The sequence below is a fragment of the Oncorhynchus nerka genome, linkage group LG12 (assembly GCF_034236695.1).
Source record: "Oncorhynchus nerka isolate Pitt River linkage group LG12, Oner_Uvic_2.0, whole genome shotgun sequence".
Taxonomy (NCBI): domain Eukaryota; kingdom Metazoa; phylum Chordata; class Actinopteri; order Salmoniformes; family Salmonidae; genus Oncorhynchus; species Oncorhynchus nerka.
In genome coordinates, this window is record NC_088407.1 from 75985480 (window position 1) to 76010453 (window position 24974).

Genomic DNA, 24974 nt, shown 5'->3' on the forward strand with positions numbered 1-24974 from the left:
ACTGAGCAAGAGGACAAGTACATTAGTGTCTAGTTTGAGAAACAGATGCTTCATAAGTCCTCAACTGGCAGCTTCAGTAAATTGTACACGCAAAACACCAGTCTCAACGTCAACAGTGAAGAGGCGACTCTGGGATGCTGGCCTTCTCGGCAGAGTTGCAAAGAAAATGCCATATCCCAGACTGGCCAATAAAAAGAAAAGATTAAGATGGGCAAAAGAGCACAGACAATTGGACAGAGGAACTCTGCCTAGAAGGCCATCATCCCGGAGTCATCTCTATACTCAACTAGTCTAAAGAAGGCCAGGTTTATTGCTTCTTTAAGCAGTACAACAGTTTTCAGCTGTGTTAACATAATTGCAAAAGGGTTTTCTAATGATCAATTAGTATTTTAGAATGACAAACTTGGTTTAGCTAACACAAAGTGCCATTGGAACGCAGGAGTGAAAGTTGCTCAAAATGGACCTCTGTATGCCTATGTACATATTCCATTACAAATCTGCCGTTTCCAGCTACAATAGTAATTTACAACATTAACTATGTCTACACTGTATTTCTGATCAATTTGATGTTATTTGAAAGGGCAAAAAAAAAGAAGCTTTTCTTTCAACAACAAGGACATTTCTAAGTGATCCCACATTTTTGAACGCTAGTGTATATTAGATTGCTCTAAGTACAGATGTCACAGTAAAAAGACTTAAGCATATATGTCACTGCCATAGATATTCATCAAATTGGTCTTGTCCAAAAAAAAAAAAAGTTTATTTGTACTGATATACAGTATATTTAAATAAGACATAGGGCCTGGCAATGAGCAGAGTGCAGTGTCTTCTGAGGTAGTTTACCTATGGTAGGATTTTATGAGTTGCCATGCTGACGGAAAGCCTCAGAGGCATACATGAGATGTACAGTTAAAGTCGGAAGTTTACATGCACCTTAGCCAAATACATTTAAACTCAGTTTTTCACAATTCCTGATCCTTGTAAAAAATTCCCTGTCTAAGGTCAGTTAGTATCACCACTTTATTTTAAGAATGTGAAATGTCAGAATAATAGTAGAGAGAATGATTCATGTCAGCTTTTATTTCTTTCATCACATTCTCAGTGGGTCAGAAGTTTACATTCACTCGATCAGTATTTGGTAGCATTGCCTTTAAATGGTTTAACTTGGGTCAAATGTTTTGGTGGAGCCTTACACAAGCTTCCCACAATAAGTTGGGTGAATTTTGGCCCATTCCTCCTGACAGAGCTGGTGTAACTGAGTCAGGTTTGTAGGCCTCCTTGTTCACACACGCTTTTTCAGTTCTGCCCACAAATTTTCTATAGGATTGAGGTCAGGGCTTTGTGATGGCCACTCCAATACCTTGACTTTGTTGTCCTTTTTGCCACAACTTTGGAAGTATTCTTGGGGTCATTGTCCATTTGGAAGACCCATTTGCGACCAAGCTTTAACTTCCTGACTGATGTCTTGAGATGTTGCTTCAATATATCCACATAATTTTCCATCCTCATGATGCCATCCATTTTGTGAAGTGCACCAGTCCCTCCTGCAGAAAAGCACACCCACAACATGATGATGCCACCCCCATGCTTCACGGCTGGGATGTTGTTCTTCGGCTTGCAAGCATCCCCTTTTTCCTCCAAACATAACAATGGTTATTATGGCCAAACAGTTCTATTTTTGTTTCATCAGACCGGAGGACATTTCTCCAAAAAGCACAATCTTTGTCCCCATGTGCAGTTGCAAACCGTAGTCTGCTTTTTTTATGGCGGTTTTGGAGCAGTGGCTTCTTCCTTGCTGAGCAGCCTTTCAGGTTATGTCGATATAGGACTCGTTTTACTGTGGATATATACTTTTGTACCCGTTTCCTCCAGCATCTTCACAACATCCTTTGCTGTTGTTCTGGGATTGATTTGCACTTTTCGCACCAATGTACGTTCAACTCTAGGAGACAGAACGAGTCTCCTTCCTGAGTGGTATGACGGCCGCGTGGTCCCATGGTGTTTATACTTGCGTACTATTGTTTGTACAGATGAACGTGGTACCTTGAGGCGTTTGGAAATTGATCCCAAGGATGAACCAGACATGTGGAGGTCTCCAAAAATGTTTTTGATGGTTTTGCTGATTTCTTTTGATTTTCCCATGATGCCAAGCAAAGAGGCACTGAATTTGAAGTTAGGCCTTGAAACACATCCACAGGTACACCTCCAATTGACTAAAATTATGTCAATTAGCCTATCAGAAGCTTCTAAAGCCATGACATAATTTTCTGGAATTTTCCAAGCTGTTTAAAGGCACAGTCAACTTAGTGTATGTAAACTTCTGACCCACTGGAATTGTGATACAGTGAATTATAAGTGAAATAATAAGTCTAACAATTGTTGGAAAAATTACTTGTGTCATGCACAAAGTAGATGTCCTTACCGACATGCCAAAACTATAGTTGGTTAACAAGAAATGTGTGGAGTGGTTGAAAAATGAGTTTTAATGACTCCAACCTAAGTGTATGTAAACTTCCGACTTCAACTGTATATCTATTAAATATAACACCATATAATCCTCTTCAAACCTAATTCATTCATCAACTTTAGGAACCATTAATTATTTAATTCCGTTTCTTGCACACCCACTGTTTTAGGACAACACAGGTGTACAGGATAAATAATGAAACATCTGTGAGGAATGCCATTTTCAAGTGAGAAAGAATCTTAGAATCTTAAGCCCCCCACAGACTGTACAAATCCAGCCGTTTTAAGCCACAATTTTGCTGTTCCAGACATTTTCACACCGCGGGCAAATTTGTAGGTTGTAAACGATTGTCGGACGGCTTGGCTTGTTCAGTATGACAGGTCTGCCGATTAAGTACCGCTACGTGCTGACGGTCGTAGGCTCGGTGTAGAGTGGCTGGTGGTACGAGCTGATTCCGGTAACTGACCAATAGGAACACGGCACAAAATAATACGATTATTGTGAATAGTCAGATTACTATAACAGTTCAATTTAAACATTTATATGCTGTGTAAGAAGAATGATATTCTTGTTAACATGACAAGGCTGAAATCGGGCTACCTGATGGGAATTTGATAAATGCACCAAATCGCCAATCAAAATAAACGTTCTACCACAGAGACCACGCTATTTTGGGGAAGCAGATTTGATTTGAGTGGAAATATAAAGGTTGCTTGTTAAAACTATGCATACTTTCAGTTTTTACACTGCTGTAGTTGACGTAGCCTCAAGTCAAATCGCAGAATGTGACGACAGAACTGAAGAAAATCTTACAATCTGACAAGGTTTATATCAAGATTTTAATTTGGTAACATCGCACAGTGTGACATGTGACAATCGTAAAAGGCTGAATCCGAAGTAGTCTTGCAAAGGCCTTCGACATACACTAAGACTGCGCTGGCCACACACGGTAAGAGATATAGAGTGCAATCGGTTTACTTCAACAAGCTACAGTACAGGAGGCCCCCTCCATCTGATCATGGCCAATTCATGTCTTCTTCCTTTGAAGAGGACTGATGCTCAACAGAGGCGGAAGACATTCGTTTAGGCCCATGTATGTGCAGAATGAGAATACCCTCTGGATTTACCCCACCAAATCATCAAGCATTAAATCAATTGGGCAGGGAGAGAAGAAAAACAAAGAAAACACCGATGCAACTGAACCACAACAGCTTGAAGGCTGCTAGAACAGGACAACCAACCCAACTGACAGATTTCAAAAAGGTCAAAGAAAGAGGTATTATAGTTACAGTGCAAAAAGGATGAGAAATTCAAGCTTAATACAACACAAAACATAGCACCAAAAACAAATGCATGCAATCAACTGAGGTATTCAAGTGAAGAGGGCTTATTGATACTATTGAGAGAAAATAAAAGACATTTAGTCTAAGAGGCTATGTAGTCACATAACGTGGACGCTACGTCACAATGTGTTTGAAGTAAATAATGAAACAAAAAGGCTGGTGTGCATATCCCTAGGAACTGACTTCACATGTGCAACCCTGTAGAGTCACATCTGTATTAGCTTTGGTAAAGTGAAGGGATGTGTGAACCACGATTCTGTTGAAAAAGAAGAACAACCTGTGTCCTAAAGACTGTACTCAAAAGGTGCTCTGAGTCTTACAAAATGACCAACAAAATAAAGATGATCAATCTTGGTATCAAAAGACATTACTTGAGACTAAAGTTGTCGACTTATGTCATAATAATAAACATTTAATATCTCTTTCCCTCTAGATATATTGATAGATTTATAAATGTTTATATAAGCCATCCAGTTGCCATGGTTATTAATACATAAGCTACACGAACATGCATCCTCGAGTGCTGTTTAAAAACTATTTTTTAAATTTACAGTAAGCGGGAATGTTGAATTCCTATTCTTTTTTTCAGGATACGAGGGAGGGCCTTAGTATGTAAGGCAAATAATATTTATATTTCATCATAAATGTATATATATATTTTTGTTACATATAGGATTTTGTTGTCCAATCCGACCACACAATTCTGAACATAACAGACCCTAATGGAATAAGTGCAATAATGATTGAGGGTACATCCCAAATGGCACCCTATTCCCTATATAGTCCACTACTTTTGACCAGGGCCATAGGGTCCTATATAGGGGATAGGGTGCCATTTTAGACGCATCCTAAGAATAGCATCTCAAGACAGAGTTCAGACAGAGGTGGGCCACACTGGTCGTCTTCACTGGTGGTCTGGCCTCTGCTTGCCATTTCCTTAGCAATAGCATTTTAAAAACCGCTTTAAAACTGGCACTAGTGCACAGACTGAGGAGTATAGCGTTTTTAGATTTACACCTTTGATTTGAACTATGTACAAATCTAATACTACTCATAATACGCATACGCCTAACATCTCACTGACACAAAGCAAAGGTTAAACAAACAAAAAGTAAAATAAAAAAAAATAAAAAAAGTGAGAAATTAACAAAGCAACACCTGACCTTTTTTTCTTCTTTTTAACACTTTGCTATACGTTAATAAAGCACTCTTGTGATTACACAAAGCAGAGAACAGAAGGAAAGGAAAGATTGTGTTTGCAAAAAATGTAAAATAAAATGTGAAATCCGTTACAACTAGATCAGCTCTCGTTGTGACTTCCCCATGTCTCCACAGAACGTTCCCTGGCTGCCTTGGTTGTGCCATTGAGGGCTGAAGATACAGGACTAATGCTGCACTGTGTTGGTAGCTAGCATCAGTTGCTAGCACTGGTAGCTACTGGTTAGCGTCAGTAGTTAGCATCAGTGGCGACTAGCTAACATCAGTAGCAAGCTAGCATCAATGGCTACTGGCTAGCGACAGTTGTAGGTAGATAGCGTCAGTTGCTAGCATCAGTAGCTAGCATCTGTAGCTAGCTAGTTAGCGTGTGAAGCTCAGTTGTTTGGGACCTGAGGTTGGTTGGCTTTGAGGCTGCGCAGGGCCCGGCGCGCGGCAGCAGACTTGGCGATCCGGTAGCTGCGGCCCACGCCTTTGAACTTGCCCTTGCCCACGACCTCCACTGTCACACGGACCTTCCCGTCGTACGTCCGCTCCGCAGGGCTGAGAAAGGGGGCATTGAATTACATACAGGACAATAAAGTGAAGTGGCATCCTAGCAACATGGTCAGGAAAGCTTCCATTCTAGAAACTAATTAAATATTGTACAATGCATATAGATTCTATAATATGTGAATTATAGAATATATATGGGGTAGGGGGTGAGTTAATGGAAAAGAGAATATAATAATTGCAATCAAGTAAGTAAGCAAGCCAGCTAAAACGGTAAAAAAAATATACACAGTAACAGTCAAATGCTTGGACACCTTGTCATTCAATGTTTAAAAAAATATATATATATTTTAATTTTCCACATTGTAGAATAATAGTGAAGAAATCAAAACTACAATATAAAACATAAGGAATCATGTAGTAACCAGAAAAGTGATTTATATTTTATATTGGAGACTTTTCAAATAGCCACCCTTTGCCTTGATTACAGCTTTGCACACTCTTGGCATTCTCTCAACCAGCTTCATGTGGTAGTCACATGGAATGCATTTCAAATAACAGGTGTGCCTTGTTAAAAGTTCATTTGTGGAATTTATTTCCTTCTTAATGCGTTTGAGCCCATCAGTTGTGTTGTGACATGGTAGTGGTGGTATACAGAAGTCCATACTATGGCAAGAACAGCTCAAATAAGCAAAGAGAAATGACAGTCCATCATTACTTTAAGACATGAAGGTCAGTCAATGCGGAAAATGTCAAGAATTTGAAGGTTTCTTCAAGTATAGTCTACAATGTAGAAAATAGTAAAAATAAAGAAAAACCATTGCATGAGTAGGTGTCCAATCTTTTGACTGGTACCACACACACACACACACAAGTATTCAGATCCTTTCACATGTTGTTACTTTATAGCCTTATTCATTTGGAACCACCAAGACTCTTCCTAGAGCTAAGGAATTGGGGGAGATGATCAGGAACCCAATGGTCACTCTGACAGAGCTCCAAAGTTCCTCTGTGGAGACGGGAGAACCTTCCAGAAGGACAACCATCTCTGCAGCACTCCACCAATCAGGCCTTTACGGTAGAGTGCCAGACAGAAGCCACTCCTCAATTAAAGGCACATGACAGCCCACTTGGAGTTTGCCAAAAGGCACCTAAAGGACTCTCAGACCATGAGAAACAAGATTCTCTGGTCTGAAGAAACAAAGATTGAAGTCTTTGGCCTGAATGCCAAGCGTCATGTCTGGAGGACATGGCACCATCTCTACGGTGAAGCATGGTGGTGGCAGCATCATGCTACAAGGATGTTTTTCAGCGACAGGGACTGGGAGGTTAAACAGGATCGAGGGAAAGATGAACAGAGCAAAGTACAGAGAGATCCTTGATGAAAACCTGCTCTAGAGCGCTCAGGACCTCAGACTGTGGCAAAGGTTCACCTTCCAACAGGACAACAACCCTAAGCACACAGCCAAGACAGCACAGGAGCGGCTTCAGGACAAGTCTCTGAATGTCCTTGAGTGGCCCAGCCAGAGTCTGGACTTGAACCCAATCTAACATCTCTGGGGACACTTGAAAATAGCTGTGCAGCGATGCTCCCCATCCAACCTGACAGAGCCTGAGAGGATCTGCAGAGAAGAATGGGAGAAACTCCCCAAATACAGGTGACAAGCTTGTAGCCTCATACTCAAAAAGACTCGAGGCTGTAATCGCTGACAAAAGGTGCTTCAACAAAGTACTGAGTAAAGGGTCAGAACACTTACGTAAATATTTTACCTGTTTTTTTATTTTGAAACCTGTTTTACATTGTCATTATGGGGTATTGTGTGTAGATTGATGAGGAAAATTTAAAATGTAATCAATTTTAGACTAAGGCTGTAACGTAACAAAATGTGGAAAAAACCAAGGGGTCTGAATACTTCCCGAATGCACTGTATACACACACAACAGAAATCCTCCTACCTGAACTTGGCTGTCTCAGGCTCCATCTCCAATAGCTCCCGCACCGGAGAGCGAGGGACATTAGCCGAGAATTTCTCTGCGGGGGAAAAGAAAAACATTATAACATCAACCCTCATCTTTTTAACTCCTCAATATGATGATCACTGGGACAGACATATGAGAACATTAATAGTTAGTAAATCATTGAAACTAAAAGCCTCCCTGCATTAACTGCCAAACAATCAGAAAAGAGAAAATCAAAACGTGGAAGAAGTAGTTTCTCGCTCTCCTCCTTACCTATAAGTGGCCTCATCATTGGATAATACACTTGCCACACTGTCTCCAGTGACATTCTGCTATCCATGTAAATTGCTCCGGCTAGTGACTCAAATATGTCTCCCATTGCCTTGGGGACCTCAATGTCCTCCTCTTTCGCCTCGTCTTCCTCTGAGCGCCGAAGCTGAAGGAAAGGGGGAATAACAGATGTCGTAAAAGTAGTTTTTGTTAAGGTGGAAAAAAAGATGTTCTCACGAGTGTATTGAATGTTGTTTTTTTGGTCTGTGCTCTAGTACAGCATCTTTCTAATAACTCAGACTGAACACTCCCATGTGATATCATATTCATATCTACTAACAAATGTGCTAAGAAAAAAGCTGATGTTTGCTATAGAGTGAATTGAGCATTTTCCTTTGGAAAATGAATATCTGAGGATCATTTTAGTTTGGTAGTTACAGTCCCCCGAAGAAGCCGCACTGCTTCTTGACACACTGCTAGCTTAACCTGGAAGCCAGCCAATGTGTCAGAGGAGAAACAGTCCAACTAGCGACCGTGTCAGTGTGCATGCGCCCGGCCCGCCACAGGAGTCGCTGGAGTGCGACGGGACAAGGACACCTCGGCCGGCCAAATCCTCCCCTATCCCGGACGACGCTGCCTCATGGGTCTCCCGGTCGTGACACAGCCCGGGATCTAAACCGGATCTGTAGTGACGCTTCTAGCACTGCAGCCTTAGACCGCTGCGCCACTTGGGAGGCCAAGTGTTAAATTCAAGTAATACAAGTATTGAACTGTATTTAATGTCCAATGCAACTGTTTTTACCTCAATATTAAATTGTTTCTGGTTAACAATTAAGTACCTTACAGTGAATGTTTTAAAATAAAATGGTATAAAATGAAACAAAACTTAGCTTCAAAGAGCAATTTCTCAAGAAAGGAGTGGCCTGAGTGAAAGGGGAATCTGAAAATTTGCTGTTATTGGCAGAGAGGTTTGGAACTATTTCTTATTGGTCTATTAACTAACTTACCACCGGGTGATGTCACCAAAACTCCATCTCACCAAAACAAGCTGAAATTTCACATGATCTTTTCAAACAGCTCTTACACTAAAAGGGCTTAATTGTAATTTTCAATTTCACAGTATTGTTCCAAACTCAGTGTGGAAATGTATATAAAACACAGGCAAATCACATTTTTTACTGCACTGTGCCTTTAAAGTTATTACTGTATTAAGTTTAATAGCAAATACAAAGTCAGCTGTACCCTCACACACACTGGAGACCCAGAGACCCTGCCGTCCAGTTGAGCTATTAAGGGGAAATATTTACACATTTTCCTAAATTAGTTTTTCTTCTTTAAAATGTTTTAATGTTATCCCTTTGGCATAAAACAAGCTCTGCTCAAACGAGATCCGATTCACTGCCAAGATAGGCACTTAAAAATAAATTAAATCCAACTGGATTTAATATAAATGTAATTTTATACTGAACATTCCAAAATCTAAATCTAAAACAGATTCATATGAACTGACAGCCTATGTTTTGGGACTTTTATGTTAGGGGCAGAAAAAAACATGAGTATGTCCCACAAAACATGTTTAAATGTTAGTAATTATCAACAAGGCCAAAAGCTATCATTAGGTCTCTGCAAAGATTTCTTGGTAGAAATATACACTGGGGTATGCTGGGAAAATGTGGAACAATAGAACAAGAGTACAACAGATGTACACCCACAACAACAAACAAACACCCCAGAACACACATAACTTTTGTTCCACATCCATAAAGTACAAGTAAATACACTACCACAACAAAACACCACACTTCTTCAACAAGGATGCATCCCAAATGGCACCCTGTTCCCTATATAGTGCACCACTTACAGGGAGCCATTCGAGATGCAATCAAACTTTACAATTGCGGGGATGGGACCACCCTAAACCCACCTCAGAGTCCATGCCTTGCATTTCGTTCTTCTCCAGCTGGAATTGCACAAAGTCGTCGATGACATGAAACAGCTCGGGCGACACAGCCTTGAAGTACTTGTGGAAGTCGTACTGGACGGCCAGGGAGGCGAAGATAGTGTTGTTGACCAACGCCGAGCGCAGGTCTGTGAGCACGCCAGGAGAGTGTTGGCGCGGGTCTTCATAAAGGTGCTTCGTTATGAGGTAGTCTAAAATTGCATCGCCAAGAAACTCTAGTCGCTGGTAACAATCTGGGAAAGAGAGAAAAGGAGGGAGGGAGAATGGAGAGGAAGTATGAGGGAGAGGAAGTGTCAATCAATCTACAATGGAACAAAATTATATTAAAGGCACACTACAGAACGTGCTGGAATTACTACAACATTTTAGAAACAATGCAATCTTATGCAATATGTGCATTCCTTCATTAGGATTCATCCATTTTGAAATAGATTCCGTAGGAAACTCATGCTTACCAGTAATGGTGTTGTAATGGTAGGAGGCGTGTGTGAAGGCTTGCAACAGGTAGGCCTTGTTCTGGAAGGTGTAGCTGATCTTCCTCTCAAAATTCTCAAAGCCGGAGATGAGGTGGTTGAGGGTGAGCTCGGCGTCCGGGTGGTCAAATATGCAGCGGGGTGGGATCTTCAGCCAGCCATACTGGAGGTCAAGGTTCACGACCTCTATGACCCCGCCCTTCTCCTTCAGCCTCCTCCTCTCAACTGGTAACACCTGGTTCATGATAGTGATAGGTTGTATTATTAAGTCATGCTTCATGTGATGGCTCAGGAATGTAACTTGTACATTTGATTTTCCCATAGGTCACATAGTTGCTTTGGATAAAAGCATCTGCTATTTATAATAAACATTATCCCAGGCATCAATTACCTTGAGGAACATTATAACTAGAGTGAACATTAACACAATAGTAGAGGTAGTTTAATATATTAGTCTACATTAACACAACAGTAGAGTTACTTTAATAGATTAGAGTCTACCTTAACACAAGAGTAACAGCAGAGGTAGACGATAGAGAGAGGTGGTGTATCTAAGGCCATACCTTGAGTCCCAGTGAGCAGAGGAACATCTGAGCAGCCCTCTCCCCACAGCTGGTGAGGTAGCAGCCCAGCAATGCCTCCACACAGTCAGCGATGCTCTTGTCAGCGATGCATTGCTCTGTGTGCAGGTCATAGGAGATAGACTGTTTCCCCAACTCCGCCCCACAGTTCTCCTCCGACGGGTTCCAGAAACCCACCACGAAATCATCCTCCTCCCCTGCCTTGCTAGGGTCCAGGTAACACATGGCATCCCACGAGCTGGAATAATTCACAATCATTTGATATGTCTACTTATTAATTAAGTGATATGCCAAATCAGTCAGTAATGCACTGTCCATACATTTAGGTAGAATATACAGTACCAGTCAAAAGTTTGAACACACCTACTCATTCAAGGGTTTTTATTTATTTCTACTATTTTATACAGTGTAGAATAATTGTGAAAACACCAAAACTATGAAATAACACATATGGGATCATGTAGTAATCAAAAGTGTTAAACAAAGATTCTTCAAAGTAGCCACCCCTGTGGAATTTCTTTCCTTCTTAATGCGTTTGAGCCAATCAGTTGTGTTATGACAAGGTAGGGGTGGTATACAGAAGATAGCCCTATTTGGTAAAAGACCAAGTCCATATTATGGCAAGAACAGCTCAAATAAGCAAAGAGAAACGACAGTCCATCATTACTTTAAGACATGAAGGTCAGTCAATCTGGAAAACTCGTGCAGTCTCAAAAAACATCAAGCGCTATGATCAAACTGGCTCTCATGAAGACCGCCACAGGAAAGGAAGACCCAGAGTTACCTCTGCTGCAGAGGAAAGGTTCATTAGAGTTACCAACCTCAGAAATTGCAGCCCAAATAAATGCTTCACAGAGTTCAAGTAACAGACACATCTCAACATCAACTGTTCAGCGGAGACTATGTGAATCAGGCCTTCATGGTCAAATTACTGCAAAGAAACCACTACTAAAGGACAGCAAAAATAAGATAAGACTTGCTTGGGCCAAGAAACACGAGCAATGGACATTAGACCAGTGGAAATCTGTCAAAATTTGAGATTTTTGGTTCCAACCGCCGTGTCTTTGTGAGACGCAGAGTAGGTGAACAGATGATCTCCCCCTGTGTGGTTCCCACCATGAAGCATGGAGGAGGAAGTGTGATGGTCTGTGATTTATTTAGAATTCAAGGCACACTTTACCAGCATGGCTACCACCGCATTCTGCAGCAATACGCCATCCCATCGGGTTTGCGCTTAGTGGGGATATCATTTGTTTTTCAACAGGACAATGACCCAACACACACCTCCAGGCTGTGTAAGGGCTCCTTCTTGGTCAAATAGATTGATGGAGTGCTGCATCAGATGACCTGGCCTCCACAATAACCTGACCTCAACCCAATTGAGATGGTTTGGGATGAGTTGGACCACAGAGTGAAGAAAAAGCAGCCAAGAAGTGCTCAGCAAACATGGGAACTCCTTCAAGACTGTTGGAAAAGCATTCCTCATGAAACTGGTTGAGAGAATGCCAAGAGTGGCTACTTTGAAGAATCTCTAATATATTTGGATTTGTTTAACAGTTTTTTGGTTACTACGTGATTCCATGTGTTATTTCATAGTTTTGATCTCTTCACAATTATTGTAAAATTTAGAAAATAGTTCAAATAAAGAAAAAACGTTGAATGTGTAGATGTATCCAAACTTGACTGGTACTGTATATTTTTACCTCTTTTTTATATATTGTATGACATATCATTTTATGTATGATTCTGCATATGTACCAAGTTGTTCAAATAAACAATCGATTGTATTATAATAGTTTGAGCCCTGAATGCTGATTGGCTGAAAGCCATGGTATATCAGACCGTATACCACGGGTATGACAAAACATTTATTTTTACTGCTACAATTGCAGTGGTAATCTATGCATAGTCACCTTACATGTACAAATAACCTCGACTAACCTGTTTCCCCGCACATTGACTCGGTACCAGTACCCCCTGAATATAGCCTCGTTATTGTTACATTTTATTTATTTATTTTATTTTATTTTATTTCACCTTTATTTAACCAGGTAAGCAAGTTGAGAACAAGTTCTCATTTACAATTGCGACCTGGCCAAGATAAAGCAAAGCAGTTCGACACATACAACGACACAGAGTTACACATGGAGTAAAACAAACATACAGTCAATAATACAGTAAAAAAAAACAAGTCTATATACAATGTGAGCAAATTAGGTGAAATAATAATGTTAACATAATGTTATAGTGTTACTTTTTATTCTATTATTTATTTATTGAAATGCATTGTTGTTTAGGAGCTTGTAAGTTAGCATTTAACGGTAAGGCCAATTTGATTTTAACCAGTTTATAATAGCAATAAGCCACCTCTGGGGTTTGCGGTATATTGCCAATATACCACGGCTAAAGACTGTATCCAGGCACTCTGCTTTGTGTCATGCTTAAGAACAAATTAAATAAATTGTATTAGTCACATGCGCCGAATGCAACAGTTTTCACCTTACAGTGAAACGCTTATTTACGAGCCCATCACCAACAACGCAGTTAAAAAAAATATGGATAAGAATAAGAAATAAAAGTAACAAGTAATTAAAGAGCAGCAGTACAATAACCATAGCGAGACTATACACAGGGGGGTACCTGCTCTACTACAGCCCCGTCGATGAGAAAGGGGGTGTGCTCGGTCCTCTTTTTCCTGTAGTCCATAATCATCTCCTTTGTCTTGATCACATTAAGGGAGAGGTAGTTGTCCTGGCACCACACGGCCAGGTCTCTGACCTCCTCAATATAGGCTGTCTCGTCGTTGTCGGTGATCAGGACTACCACTGTTGTGTCATCAGCAAACTTAATGATGGTGTTGGAATCGTGCCTGGCCGTGCAGTCATGAGGGAGTACAGTAGGGGACTGAGCACCCACACGAGGGGCAACCCTGTGTTGAGGCTCAGCGTGGCGGATGTGTTGTTACCTACCCTTACCACTTCCATCAGGAAGTCCAGGATCCAGTTGCAGAGGGAGGTGTTTAGTCCCAGGGTCCTTAGCTCATCGATGAGCTTTGAGGACACTATGGTGTTGAACGCTGAGCTGTAGTCAATGAAAAACATTCTCACATAGGTGTTCCTTTTGTCCAGGTGAGAAAGGTCAGTGTAGAGTGCAATAGAGATTGTATCATCTTTGGATCTGTTGGGGCGGAATGCAAATTGGAGTGGGTCTAGGGTTTCTGGGATAATGGTGTTGATGTGAGCCATGACCAGCCTTTGAAAGAACTTCATGGCTACAGATGTGAGTGCTACGGGTCGGAAGTCATTTAGGCAGGTTACCTTAGTGTTCTTGGGCACAGGCACTATGGTGGTCTGCTTAAAACATGTTGATATTACAGACTCGGACAGGGAGAAGTTGAAATGTCAGTAAAGACACATGCCAGTCGGTCAGCGCATGCTCGCAGTACACATCCTGGTAATCCATCTGGCCCTGCTGCCTTGTGAATGTTAACCTGTTTAAAGGTCTTACTCACATCAGCTGCGGAGAGCATGATCACAGTCGTCCAGAACAGCTGGTGCTCTCATGCATGTTTCAGTGTTATTTGGCTCGAAGCGAGCATAAAAGTAGTTTAGCTCGTCTGCTAGGCTCGTGTCACTGGGCAGCACTCGGCTGTGCTTCCCTTTGTAGTCTGTAATGGTTTGCAAGCCCTGCCACATCCGACGAGCGTCAAAGCCGGTGTAGTATGATTCTATCTTAGTCCTGTATTGACACTTTGCCTGTTTGATGGTTTGTCGGAGGCCATAGCAGGATTTCTTATAAACTTCCGGGTTGAAAGCGGTAGCTCTAGCCTTTAGCTCAGTGCGGATGCTGCCTGTAATCCATGGTTTCTGGTTGGGGTATGTACGTACAGTCACTGTGGGGATGACGTCATCGATGCACTTATTGATGAAGCCCATGACTAATGTGGTGTACTCCTCAATGTCATCGGGGGAATCCCGGAACATATTCCAGTCTGTGCTAACAAAACAGTCCTGTAGCTTAGCATCTGCTTCATCTGACCACTTTTTTACTGAACTAGTCACGGGTGCTTCCTGCTTTCATTTTTGCTTCTAAGCAGGAATCGGGAGGATAGAATTATGGTCAGATTTGCCAAATGGAGGGCGAGGGAGATTTTTGTATGTGTCTCAGTGTGTGGAGTAAAGGTGGTCCAGTTTTTTTCCCTCGCTGGTTGCACATTTAACATATTTTTAGAAATTTGGTAAAACGGATTTAAGTTTCCCCGCATTAAAGTCCCCGGCTACTAGGAGCACCACCTCTGGGTGAGCGTTTTCTTGTTTGCTTATGGGGGAATAAAGCTCATTCACTGCTGTTTTAGTGCCAGCATCAGTCTGTGGTGGTATGTAAACAGCTACGAAAAATACAGATGAAAACTCTCTAGGTAGATAGTGTGGTCTACAGCTTAGCCTACTCAATCACCTTTTAGAGCTACTGTTTACAGGCCTCCTGGGCCATATACAGTGTTCCTCATTGAGTTACCTGAATTCCTATCAGACCTTGTAGTCGTAGCAGATAATATTCTAATCTTTGCTGACTTTAATATCAAATCAAATTTTATTTGTCACATACACATGGTTAGCAGATGTTAATGCGAGTGTAGCGAAATGCTTGTGCTTCTAGTTCCGACAATGCAGTAATAACCAACAAGTAATCTAGCTAACAATTCCAAAACTACTACCTTATAGACAGAAGTGTAAGGGGATAAAGAATATGTACATAAAGATATATGAATGAGTGATGGTACAGAGCGGCATAGGCAAGATACAGTAGATGGTATTGAGTGCAGTATATACATATGAGATGAGTATGTAAACAAAGTGGCATAGTTAAAGTGGCTAGTGATACATGTATTACATAAGGATGCAGTAGATGATATAGAGTACAGTATATACGTATACATATGAGATGAATAATGTAGGGTATGTAAACATTATATTAGGTAGCATTGTTTAAAGTGGCTAGTGATATATTTTACATCATTTCCCATCAATTCCCATTATTAAAGTGGCTGGAGTTGAGTCAGTGTGTTGGCAGCAGCCACTCAATGTTAGTGGTGGCTGTTTAACAGTCTGATGGCCTTGAGATAGAAGCTGGAAAAGTGCACATGGAAAAGTCCACAGATCCACTCCAAAAGGCTTTCGGAGCCATCATCGACTCAGTGGGTTTTGTCCAACATGTCTCTGGACCCACTCACTGTCATACTCTGGACCTAGTTTTGCCCCATGGAATAAATGTTGTGGATGTTAATGTTTTTCCTCATAATCCTAGACTATCGGACCACCATTTTATTACGTTTGCAATTGCAACAAATAATCTGCTCAGACCCCAACCAAGGAACATCAAAAGTTGTGCTATAAATTCACAGACAACACAAAGATTCCTTGATGTCCTTCCAGACTCCCTCTGTCTACCCAAGGGTGCCAGAGGACAAAAATCAGTTAACCACCTAACAGAGGAACTCAATTTAACCTTGTGCAATACCCTAGATGCAGTTGCACCCCTAAAAACTAAAAACATTTCTCATAAGAAACTAGCTCCCTGGTACACAGAAAATACCCGAGCTCTGAAGCAAGCTTCCAGAAAATTGGAACGGAAATGGCGCCACACCAAACTGGAAGTCTTCCGACTAGCTTGGAAAGACAGTACCGTGCAGTATCGAAGAGCCCTTACTGCTGCTCGATCATCTTATTTTTCCAACTTAATTGAGGAAAATAAGAACAATCCGAAATTCCTTTTTGATACGGTCGCAAAGCTAACTAAAAAGCAGCATTCCCCAAGAGAGGATGGCTTTCACTTCAGCAGTAATAAATTCATGAACTTCTTTGAGGAAAAGATCATGATTATTAGAAAGCAAATTACAGACTCCTCTTTAAATCTGGGTATTCCTTCAAAGCTCAGTTGTCCTGAGTCTGCACAACTCTGACAGGACCTAGGATCAAGAGAGACGTTCAAGTGTTTTTGTACCTATATCTCTTGACAAAATGATGAAAATAATCATGGCCTCTAAACCTTCAAGCTGCATACTGGACCCTATTCCAACTAAACTACTGAAAGAGCTGCTTCCTGTGCTTGGCCCTCCTATGTTGAACATAATAAACGGCTCTCTATCCACCGGATGTGTACCAAACTCACTAAAAGTGGCAGTAATAAAGCCTCTCTTGAAAAAGCCAAACCTTGACCCAGAAAACCTGATCCATTCCTCTCATTTTTTTTTAGAAAAGGCTGTTGCGCAGCAACTCACTGCCTTCCTGAAGACAAACAATGTATATGAAATGCTTCAGTCTGGTTTTAGACCCCATCATAGCACTGAGACTGCACTTGTGAAGGTGGTAAATTACCTTTTAATGGCATCAGACCGAGGCTCTGTATCTGTCCTCGTGCTCCTAGACCTCAGTGCTGCTTTTGATACCATCGATCACCACATTCTTTTGGAGAGATTGGAAACCCAAATTGGTCTACACGGACAAGTTCTGGCCTGGTTTAGATCTTATCTGTCGGTAATATATCAGTTTGTCTCTGTGAATGGTTTGTCCTCTGACAAATCAACTGTAAATGTCGGTGTTCCTCAAGGTTCCGTTTTACGACCACTATTGTTTTCACAATATATTTTACCTCTTGGTGATATCATTCGGACACATAATGTTAACTTTCACTGTTATGCGGATGACACACAGCTGTACATTTCAATGAAACATGGTGAAGCCCCAAAATTGCCCTCGCTAAAGCATGTGTTTCAGACATAAGGAAGTGGATGGCTGCAAACTTTCTACTTTTAAATTCGGACAAAACAGAGATGCTTGTTCTAGGTCCCAAGAAACAAAGAGATCTTCTGTTGAATCTGACAATTAATCTTAATGGTTGTACAGTCGTCTCAAATAAAACTGTGAAGGACCTCGGCGTTACTCTGGACCCTGATCTCTCTTTTGAAGAACATATCAAGACTGTTTCAAGGACAGCTTTTTTTCCATCTACGCAACATTGCAAAAATCAGAAACTTTCTGTCCAAAAATTATGCAGAAAAATTAATCCATGCTTTTGTCACTTCTAGGTTAGACTACTGCAATGCTCTACTTTCCGGGTTACCCGAATAAAGCACTAAATAAACTTCAGTTAGTGCTAAATACGGCTGATAGAATCCTGACTAGAACCAACAAATTTGATCATATTACTCCAGTGCTAGCCTCCCTACACTGGCTTCCTGTCAAGGCAAGGGCTGATTTCAAGGTTTTACTGCTAACCTACAAAGCATTACATAGGCTTGCTCCTACCCATCTCTCTGATTTGGTCCTGCCGTACATACCTACACGTACGCTACGGTCACAAGACGCAGGCCTCCTAATTGTCCCTAGAATTTCTAAGCAAACAGCTGGAGGCAGGGCTTTCTCCTATAGAGCTCCATTTTTATGGAATGGTCTACCTACCCATGTGAGAGACGCAAACTCGGTCTCAACCTTTAAGTGTTTACTGAAGACTCATCTCTTCAGTGGGTCATATGATTGAGTGTAGTCTGGCCCAGGAGTGTGAAGGTGAACGGAAAGGCTCTGGAGCAACGAACCGCCCTTGCTGTCTCTGCCTGGCCGGTTCCCCTCTTTCCACTGGGATTCTCTGCCTCTAACCCTATTACAGGGGCTGAGTCACTGGCTTACTAGGGCTCTTTCATACCGTCCCTAGGAGGGTGCGTCACTGATGAGTGGGTTGAGTCACTGATGTGATCTTCCTGTCTTCCTGTTTGGCCCTGTCCGGCATCGGATGGGGCCACAGCTCCCCCCTCCTGTCTCAGCCTGTTTATGTCGGGGGCTAGGGTCAGTTTGTTATATCTGGAGTACTTCTCCTGTCCTATCCAGTGTCCTGTGTGAATTTAAGTATGCTCTCTCTAATTCTCTCTTTCTTTCTCTCTCTCGGAGGACCTGAGCCCTAGGACCATGCCTCAGGACTACCTGACATGATGACTCCTTGCTGTCCCCAGTCCACCTGGCCGTGCTGCTGCTCCAGTTTCAACTGTTCTACCTGTGATTATTATTATTTGACCATGCTGGTCATTTATGAACATTTGAACATCTTGGCCATGTTCTGTTATAATCTCCACCCGGCACAGCCAGAAGAGGACTGGCCACCCCACATAGCCTGGTTCCTCTCTAGGTTTCTTCCTAGGTATTGCCCTTTCTAGAAAGTTTTTCCTAGCCACCGTGCTTCTACACCGGCATTGCTTGCTGTTTGGGGTTTTAGGCTGGGTTTCTGTACAGCACTTTGAGATATCAGCTGATATACGAAGGGCTCTATAAATAAATTTGATTTGATTTTATCATGAGATACTCTACCTCAGGCGAGCAATAGCTCGAGACTTCCTTAGATATCGTGCACCAGCTGTTATTTACAAAAATACATTGTCCTCCGCCCCTTGTCTTACCAGACACCGCTGTTCTATCCTGCCGGTACAGCGTATAACCAGCCAGCTGTATGTTGATAGTGTTGTCATTCAGGCACAACTCCGTGAAGCATAAGACATTACAGTTTTGAATGTCCCGTTGGTAGTTTAATCTTCCACATAGGTTATCGATTTTATTGTCCAAAGATTGCACGTTTGCTAGCAGAATGGAAGGAAGTGGGGGTTTATTCGATCGCCTGCGAATTTGCATAAGGCAGCCTGCCCTCTGGCCCCTTTTCTCCTCTTCACGTAAATCAAGGGGATCTGGGCCTGTTCCCGAGAAAGCAGTATATAATTTGCGTCGGGCTCGTCAGACTCATTAAAGGAAAAAAAGGAGTCTGCTAGTCTGTGGTGAGTAAACACAGTCCTGATGTCCAGAAGTTATTTTCGATCATAAGAGACGGTAGTGGTAACATTATGTACAAAATAAGTCAAAACAAACAACGCAAATAAACAAAAAAACCTATCTGTTGGGGACACGTAGAACATCAGCCTTCTTCTCCGGCGCCATTTTACTACTAAAACAGCCCGTAGCCATGGTATATTGGCTAAGGGCTGGTATGGCCTAGGTAGGCTGTCATTGTAACTAAGAATTTGTTCTTAAAACTGACTTGCCAAGTTAAATAAAGGTTAAATAAAAAAATACCACACCCCGTCGGGCCTTACTGCTCAAATATAGCGCTTTGCCTCCTAGGTGCTCAGGTACAACATCACATGGGATTGGGGGAAACTCACCTGTAGTCAAACTCATCTGCTGAGCCACTACCGCTAGGCTCTGAGGGGTAGTGGGGGGTGGGGACCGGGCCAGGTTTCTTGGGCGGTTTCCACTCCCCGTAGCTGGGCTCGGCTGCAGGGGAGGAGGAACGGGCGGAGGGGCTGGGACTTGGGCCAGGGGTGGCGGGGGCAGGGGGGAAGGTACCGAGGGAAATCTTCTTGCCGAAGGCACCGGAGCCAATGAGCATGTTGTCGATGAACTTGATGTGCTCCTGGTAGTAGGAATGAGTTAATCAATTAGTCGATCGAAGACATCCTTATCGATTAGAAATTAACACATTTAAATTACATTTTCCATAGCTGAAAATAAAAATGTGTTTAAATAAATTACATTGTGTTTTGATACAGCATTTCCCACTGTAATTGATAAGCAAGCATGTGTCTGGTATGCAGGCATTCATACCTCTTACTATATAGAGTAATTACATGGAGACTTGTATTGGTCTACACACCACATACAGTGCCTTCAGAAAGTATTCAGACCCCTGGACTTTATCCACATTTTGTTACGTTACAGCCTTATTCTAAAATGGATTAAATTAAACAATTTCCTCAGCAATCTACACACAATACCCCATAATGACAAAGCAAAAACAGGTTTGAGACATTTTTGCAAATGTATTAAAATAAAAAACAAAGATACCTTATTTACACAAGTATTCATTCTCTTTATTATGAGATGCGAAATTGAGCTCAGGTATATCCTGTTTCCACTGATTATCCTTGAGATGTTTCTACAACTTGATTGGAGTCCACCTGCGATAAATTCAAATGATTGGACATGATTTGGAAAGGCACACACCTGTCTATATAAGGTCTCACAGTTGACAGTGCATGTCAGAGCAAAAACCAAGCCATGAGGTTGAAGGAATTGTCCGTAGAGCTCCGAGACAGGATCGTGTCGAGGGACAGATCTGGGGAAGGGTACCAAAAAATGTCTGCAGCATTTAAGGTCCTCTTCCTAGAGCTGGCTGCCCGGCCAAACTGAGCATTCGGGGGAGAAGGGCCTTGGTCAGGGAGGTGACCAAAAACCCGATGGTCACTCTGACAGAGCTCCTCTGTGGAGATAGGAGAACCTTCCAGAAGGACAAACATCTCTGCAGCACTCCACCAATCAGGCCTTTATGATAGAGTGGCCAGGCGGAAGCCACTCATCAGTAAAAGGCACATGACAGCCCGCTTGGAGTAAAAGGCAGCCAATGTCTCTGAGAAACAAGATTCTCTGGTCTGATGAAACCAAGATTGAACTCTTTGGTCTGAATGTCAAGAGTCACGTCTGGAGGAAACCTGGCAACATCCCTACGGTGAAGCATGGTGGTGGCAGCATCATGCTGCAAGGATGTATTTCAGCGGCAGGGACTGGGAGACTAGTCAGGATCGAGGCAAAGATGAACGGAGCAAAGTACAGAGAGATCCTTGATGAAAACCTGCTCTAGAGCGCTCAGGACCTCAGACTGTGGCAAAGGTTCACCTTTCCAACAGGACAACGACACTAAGCAGACGGGCTTCGGCACAAGTCTCTGAATGTCCTTGAGTGGCCCAGCCAGAGCCCGGACTTGAACCCGATCTAACATGTTTGGAGAGACCTGAAAATAGCTCTCATCCAACCTGACAAAGCTTGAGAGGATCTGCAGAGAAGAATGGGAGATCTTCACAAATACAGGTGTGCCAACCTTGTAGCGTCATTCATACCCAAGAAGACTCCAGGCTGTAATCGCTGCCAAAGGTTCTCAAACAAAGTACTGCGTAATGGGTCTGAATACTTATGTAAATGTGATATTTTAGGGGATTTTTAAAAATATAAATTAGCAGGGGGGAAAAAGTGTCATTATGGGGTATTGTGTGTAGATTGATAGTGAAAAAAAACGATTTGATCAATTTTAGAATGAGGCTGTAACCTAACAGAATGTGGAAAAAGTCAAGGTGTCTGAATACTGTATAGTATTTGTTGAATATAAAACTCAAATCAAATCATATTTCGTCACATACACAGTGTGCTAGCTGTGCTAGCTCCCTCAAAGCAGAACATCAATCAATATCAATATTAACAATACAAGAGTCAACTTTCGATTAATCACCCCTAAGAACCATCAACCAATCCCAAACAGCACCATATTCCTTATGTAGTGCACTACTTTTGACCAGCGCTCTACGAGCCCAGGTCTAAAGTAGTGCACTATATAGGATATAGGGTGCCATTTGTGGTCGTCTTGAACTCCTCCCTACCTGGTAGTACTCCAGGTCGTCCTCCACGTTGACCTCGTCTTTAGGCTCCTTCCACATCAGATCTTCATCCTCCTCCAGAACCTCCTCCCCTAGTTCCTCCACACACAACTCCTCTCCAGCACTACCGTTGGCCAGGAGCTCCTCTTTGGCCTGAGAGAGAGCAAGCGAGAGGGTGACGAGAGAAAGAAAGCCAAGGGAGAGGTTAGGAGGAGAGACAAAGAGGGAAAGGAGAAAAAGTGGATGGATTACTATGTGAATTGTTTTAATGTCTTATTATTAATCCAGTAGTGCCTCCAGGCCTGTAGTTGACTCCTGGAGCTGTGGTCAAATCCCACAATAGGATTAATACAGATTATCGTCTCAAAGTTTTACTCTCAACGCAGCATTAGATTAGCTTTGGATGTGAGACGGTAGGCAGCCCTATCCAACTCAATGACTTACAGACCTAATGTAATTCAATATCTGACAAGCTTCGTCCTGAATAGTACATTTATAAATCATTAATAACCCATGAAGTTTACCATGTGGGAAGTTATCTATGCATATTCATTAAATGCTAATTGTCTGACATGTAACATAATAATAGTCAGACCGTGATGCTGAAAATGGCCCTGAGCACACACCACTCACTCTCTTATGCACATATGCACACACTCACTCTCTGTTGCACACACCACTCACTCTCTTATGCACACCAGTAATGTATACCAGTTGATGTATACCAGTATTGTATAGGCCTACCAGTAATGTATAGGTCTACCAGTATTTTATTATTATTATTTTAAATTTTACCCCTTTTTCTCCCCAATTTCGTGTATTCAATTGTTTAGTAGCTACTATCTTGTCTCATTGCTACAACTCCCGTACGGGCTCGGGAGAGACGAAGGTTGAAAGTCATGCGTCCTCCGATACACAACCCAAGCAAGCCGCACTGCTTCTTAACACAGCGCATCCAACCCGGATATACATTACCAGTAATGTATAGGTATACCAGTTGATGTATACCAGTAATGTATAGGCCTACCAGTAATGTATAGGTCTACCAGTTGATGTATACCAGTAATGTATACCAGTAATGAATGTATAGGCCTACCAGTAATGTATAGGTCTACCAGTTGATGTATACCAGTAATGTATAGGCCTACCAGTAATGTATAGGTCTACCAGTTGATGTATACCAGTAATGTATACCAGTAATGTATACCAGTAATGTATAGGCCTACCAGTAATGTATACCAGTAATGTATAGGCCTACCAGTAATGTATAGGTCTACCAGTTGATGTATACCAGTAATGTATACCAGTAATGTATAGGTATACCAGTTGATGTATACCAGTAAAGTATAGGTCTACCAATTGATGTAAACCAGTATAGGCCTACCAGTTGATGTATAGGTATACCAGTTGATGTATACCAGTAAAGTATAGGTCTACCAGTAATGTATAGGTCTACCAGTTGATGTAAACCAGTAATGTATAGGCCTACTAGTTGATGTATACCAGTAAAGTATAGGTCTACCAGTAAAGTATAGGTCTACCAGTAATGTATAGGTCTACCAGCTGATGTAAACCAGTAATGTATAGGCCTACTAGTTGATGTATACCAGTAAGACAGGTGGCCTCGTTTCACTGCCAAAAATAAAATTAAACCATCTAGTATTCAGCGAAATAACAACACAATGTCAAATACAGGTAGCCTAGTCAAATAATTAACATTCAATCACATTAACTGCTACTGTCTCGCAGGAATTCCACAATGTGCTGGGAGCACTGGTTGGTCGGCCCAATTGAGGTAGTATGTATATGAATGTATAGTTAAAGTGACTATGCATATACGATAAACAGAGAGTAGCAGCAGCGTAAAAATGCCCTTTGCAACCACATACCTATGTGAGAGTGGATTCTCAGCCCTTACTAGCATGAAATCTAAATACAGGCACAGACTGTGTGGAAAATGATTTAAGACGGAGACTCTCTCCAATACAACCCAACATTGCAGAGTTGTGTGTTTTTACCCCCAAGCCATTTACCCCCCCCCAAACCCCTCTTTTACGCTGCTACTACTCTCTGTTTATCATATATGCATGGTCACTTTAACTATACATTCATATACATACTACCTCAATTGGGCCGACCAACCAGTGCTCCCGCACATTGTCTAACCGGGCTATCTGCATTGTGTCCCACCACCCGCCAACCCCTCTTTTTACGCTACTGCCACTCTCTGTTTATCATATATGCATAGTCACTTTAACCATCTACATGTACATACTACCTCAATCAGCCTGACTAACCTGTGTCTGTATGTAGCCTCGCTACTTTTATAGCCTCGCTACTGTATATAGCCTCGCTACTGTTATTTTTCACTGTCTTCTTACTGTTGTTTTATTTCTTTACCTACCTATTATTCACCTAATACATTTTTTGCACTATTGGTTCGAGCCTGTAAGTAAGCATTTCACTGTAAGGTTTCAGCGCACGTGACAAATTAACTTTGATTTGATGCGCATCCTTTCAAGCTCACCCTTCTCATTAACCTGTGGTGAGTTATTCACCATTTTTGATGAACAAATGAAGTTTTATATGTAAGATGGCTAAATAAAGAGCAAAATTATAGATTATTATAATATTATTATTTGTGCCCTGGTCCTATAAGAGCTCTTTGTCACTTCCCACGAGCCGGGTTGTGACAAAAACTCACTCATTCTTATGTTTAATAAATGTATTGTATAGTGTGTATGTGGCAGGCTTAC

General features: G+C 41.8%; 1 protein-coding gene across 1 annotated transcript in view; it reads right to left on the reverse strand.

The window, feature by feature from the left end:
* Positions 1-3287: 3287 nt before the first annotated feature.
* Positions 3288-24974, reverse strand: part of LOC115138831 (dicer 1, ribonuclease type III) — a 65975-nt gene continuing 44288 nt past the window's right edge. Inside the window, exons 31-38 of the mRNA XM_065025800.1 lie at positions 22222-22371; positions 19957-20207; positions 10743-10998; positions 10162-10414; positions 9671-9939; positions 7750-7912; positions 7474-7549; positions 3288-5568 (exon numbers count right to left, since the gene is read on the reverse strand). Of these exons, the coding sequence (XP_064881872.1) occupies positions 5403-5568; positions 7474-7549; positions 7750-7912; positions 9671-9939; positions 10162-10414; positions 10743-10998; positions 19957-20207; positions 22222-22371 (1584 nt within the window). The 3' untranslated portion in view covers positions 3288-5402. The remainder of the gene's footprint in view (positions 5569-7473; positions 7550-7749; positions 7913-9670; positions 9940-10161; positions 10415-10742; positions 10999-19956; positions 20208-22221; positions 22372-24974) is intronic.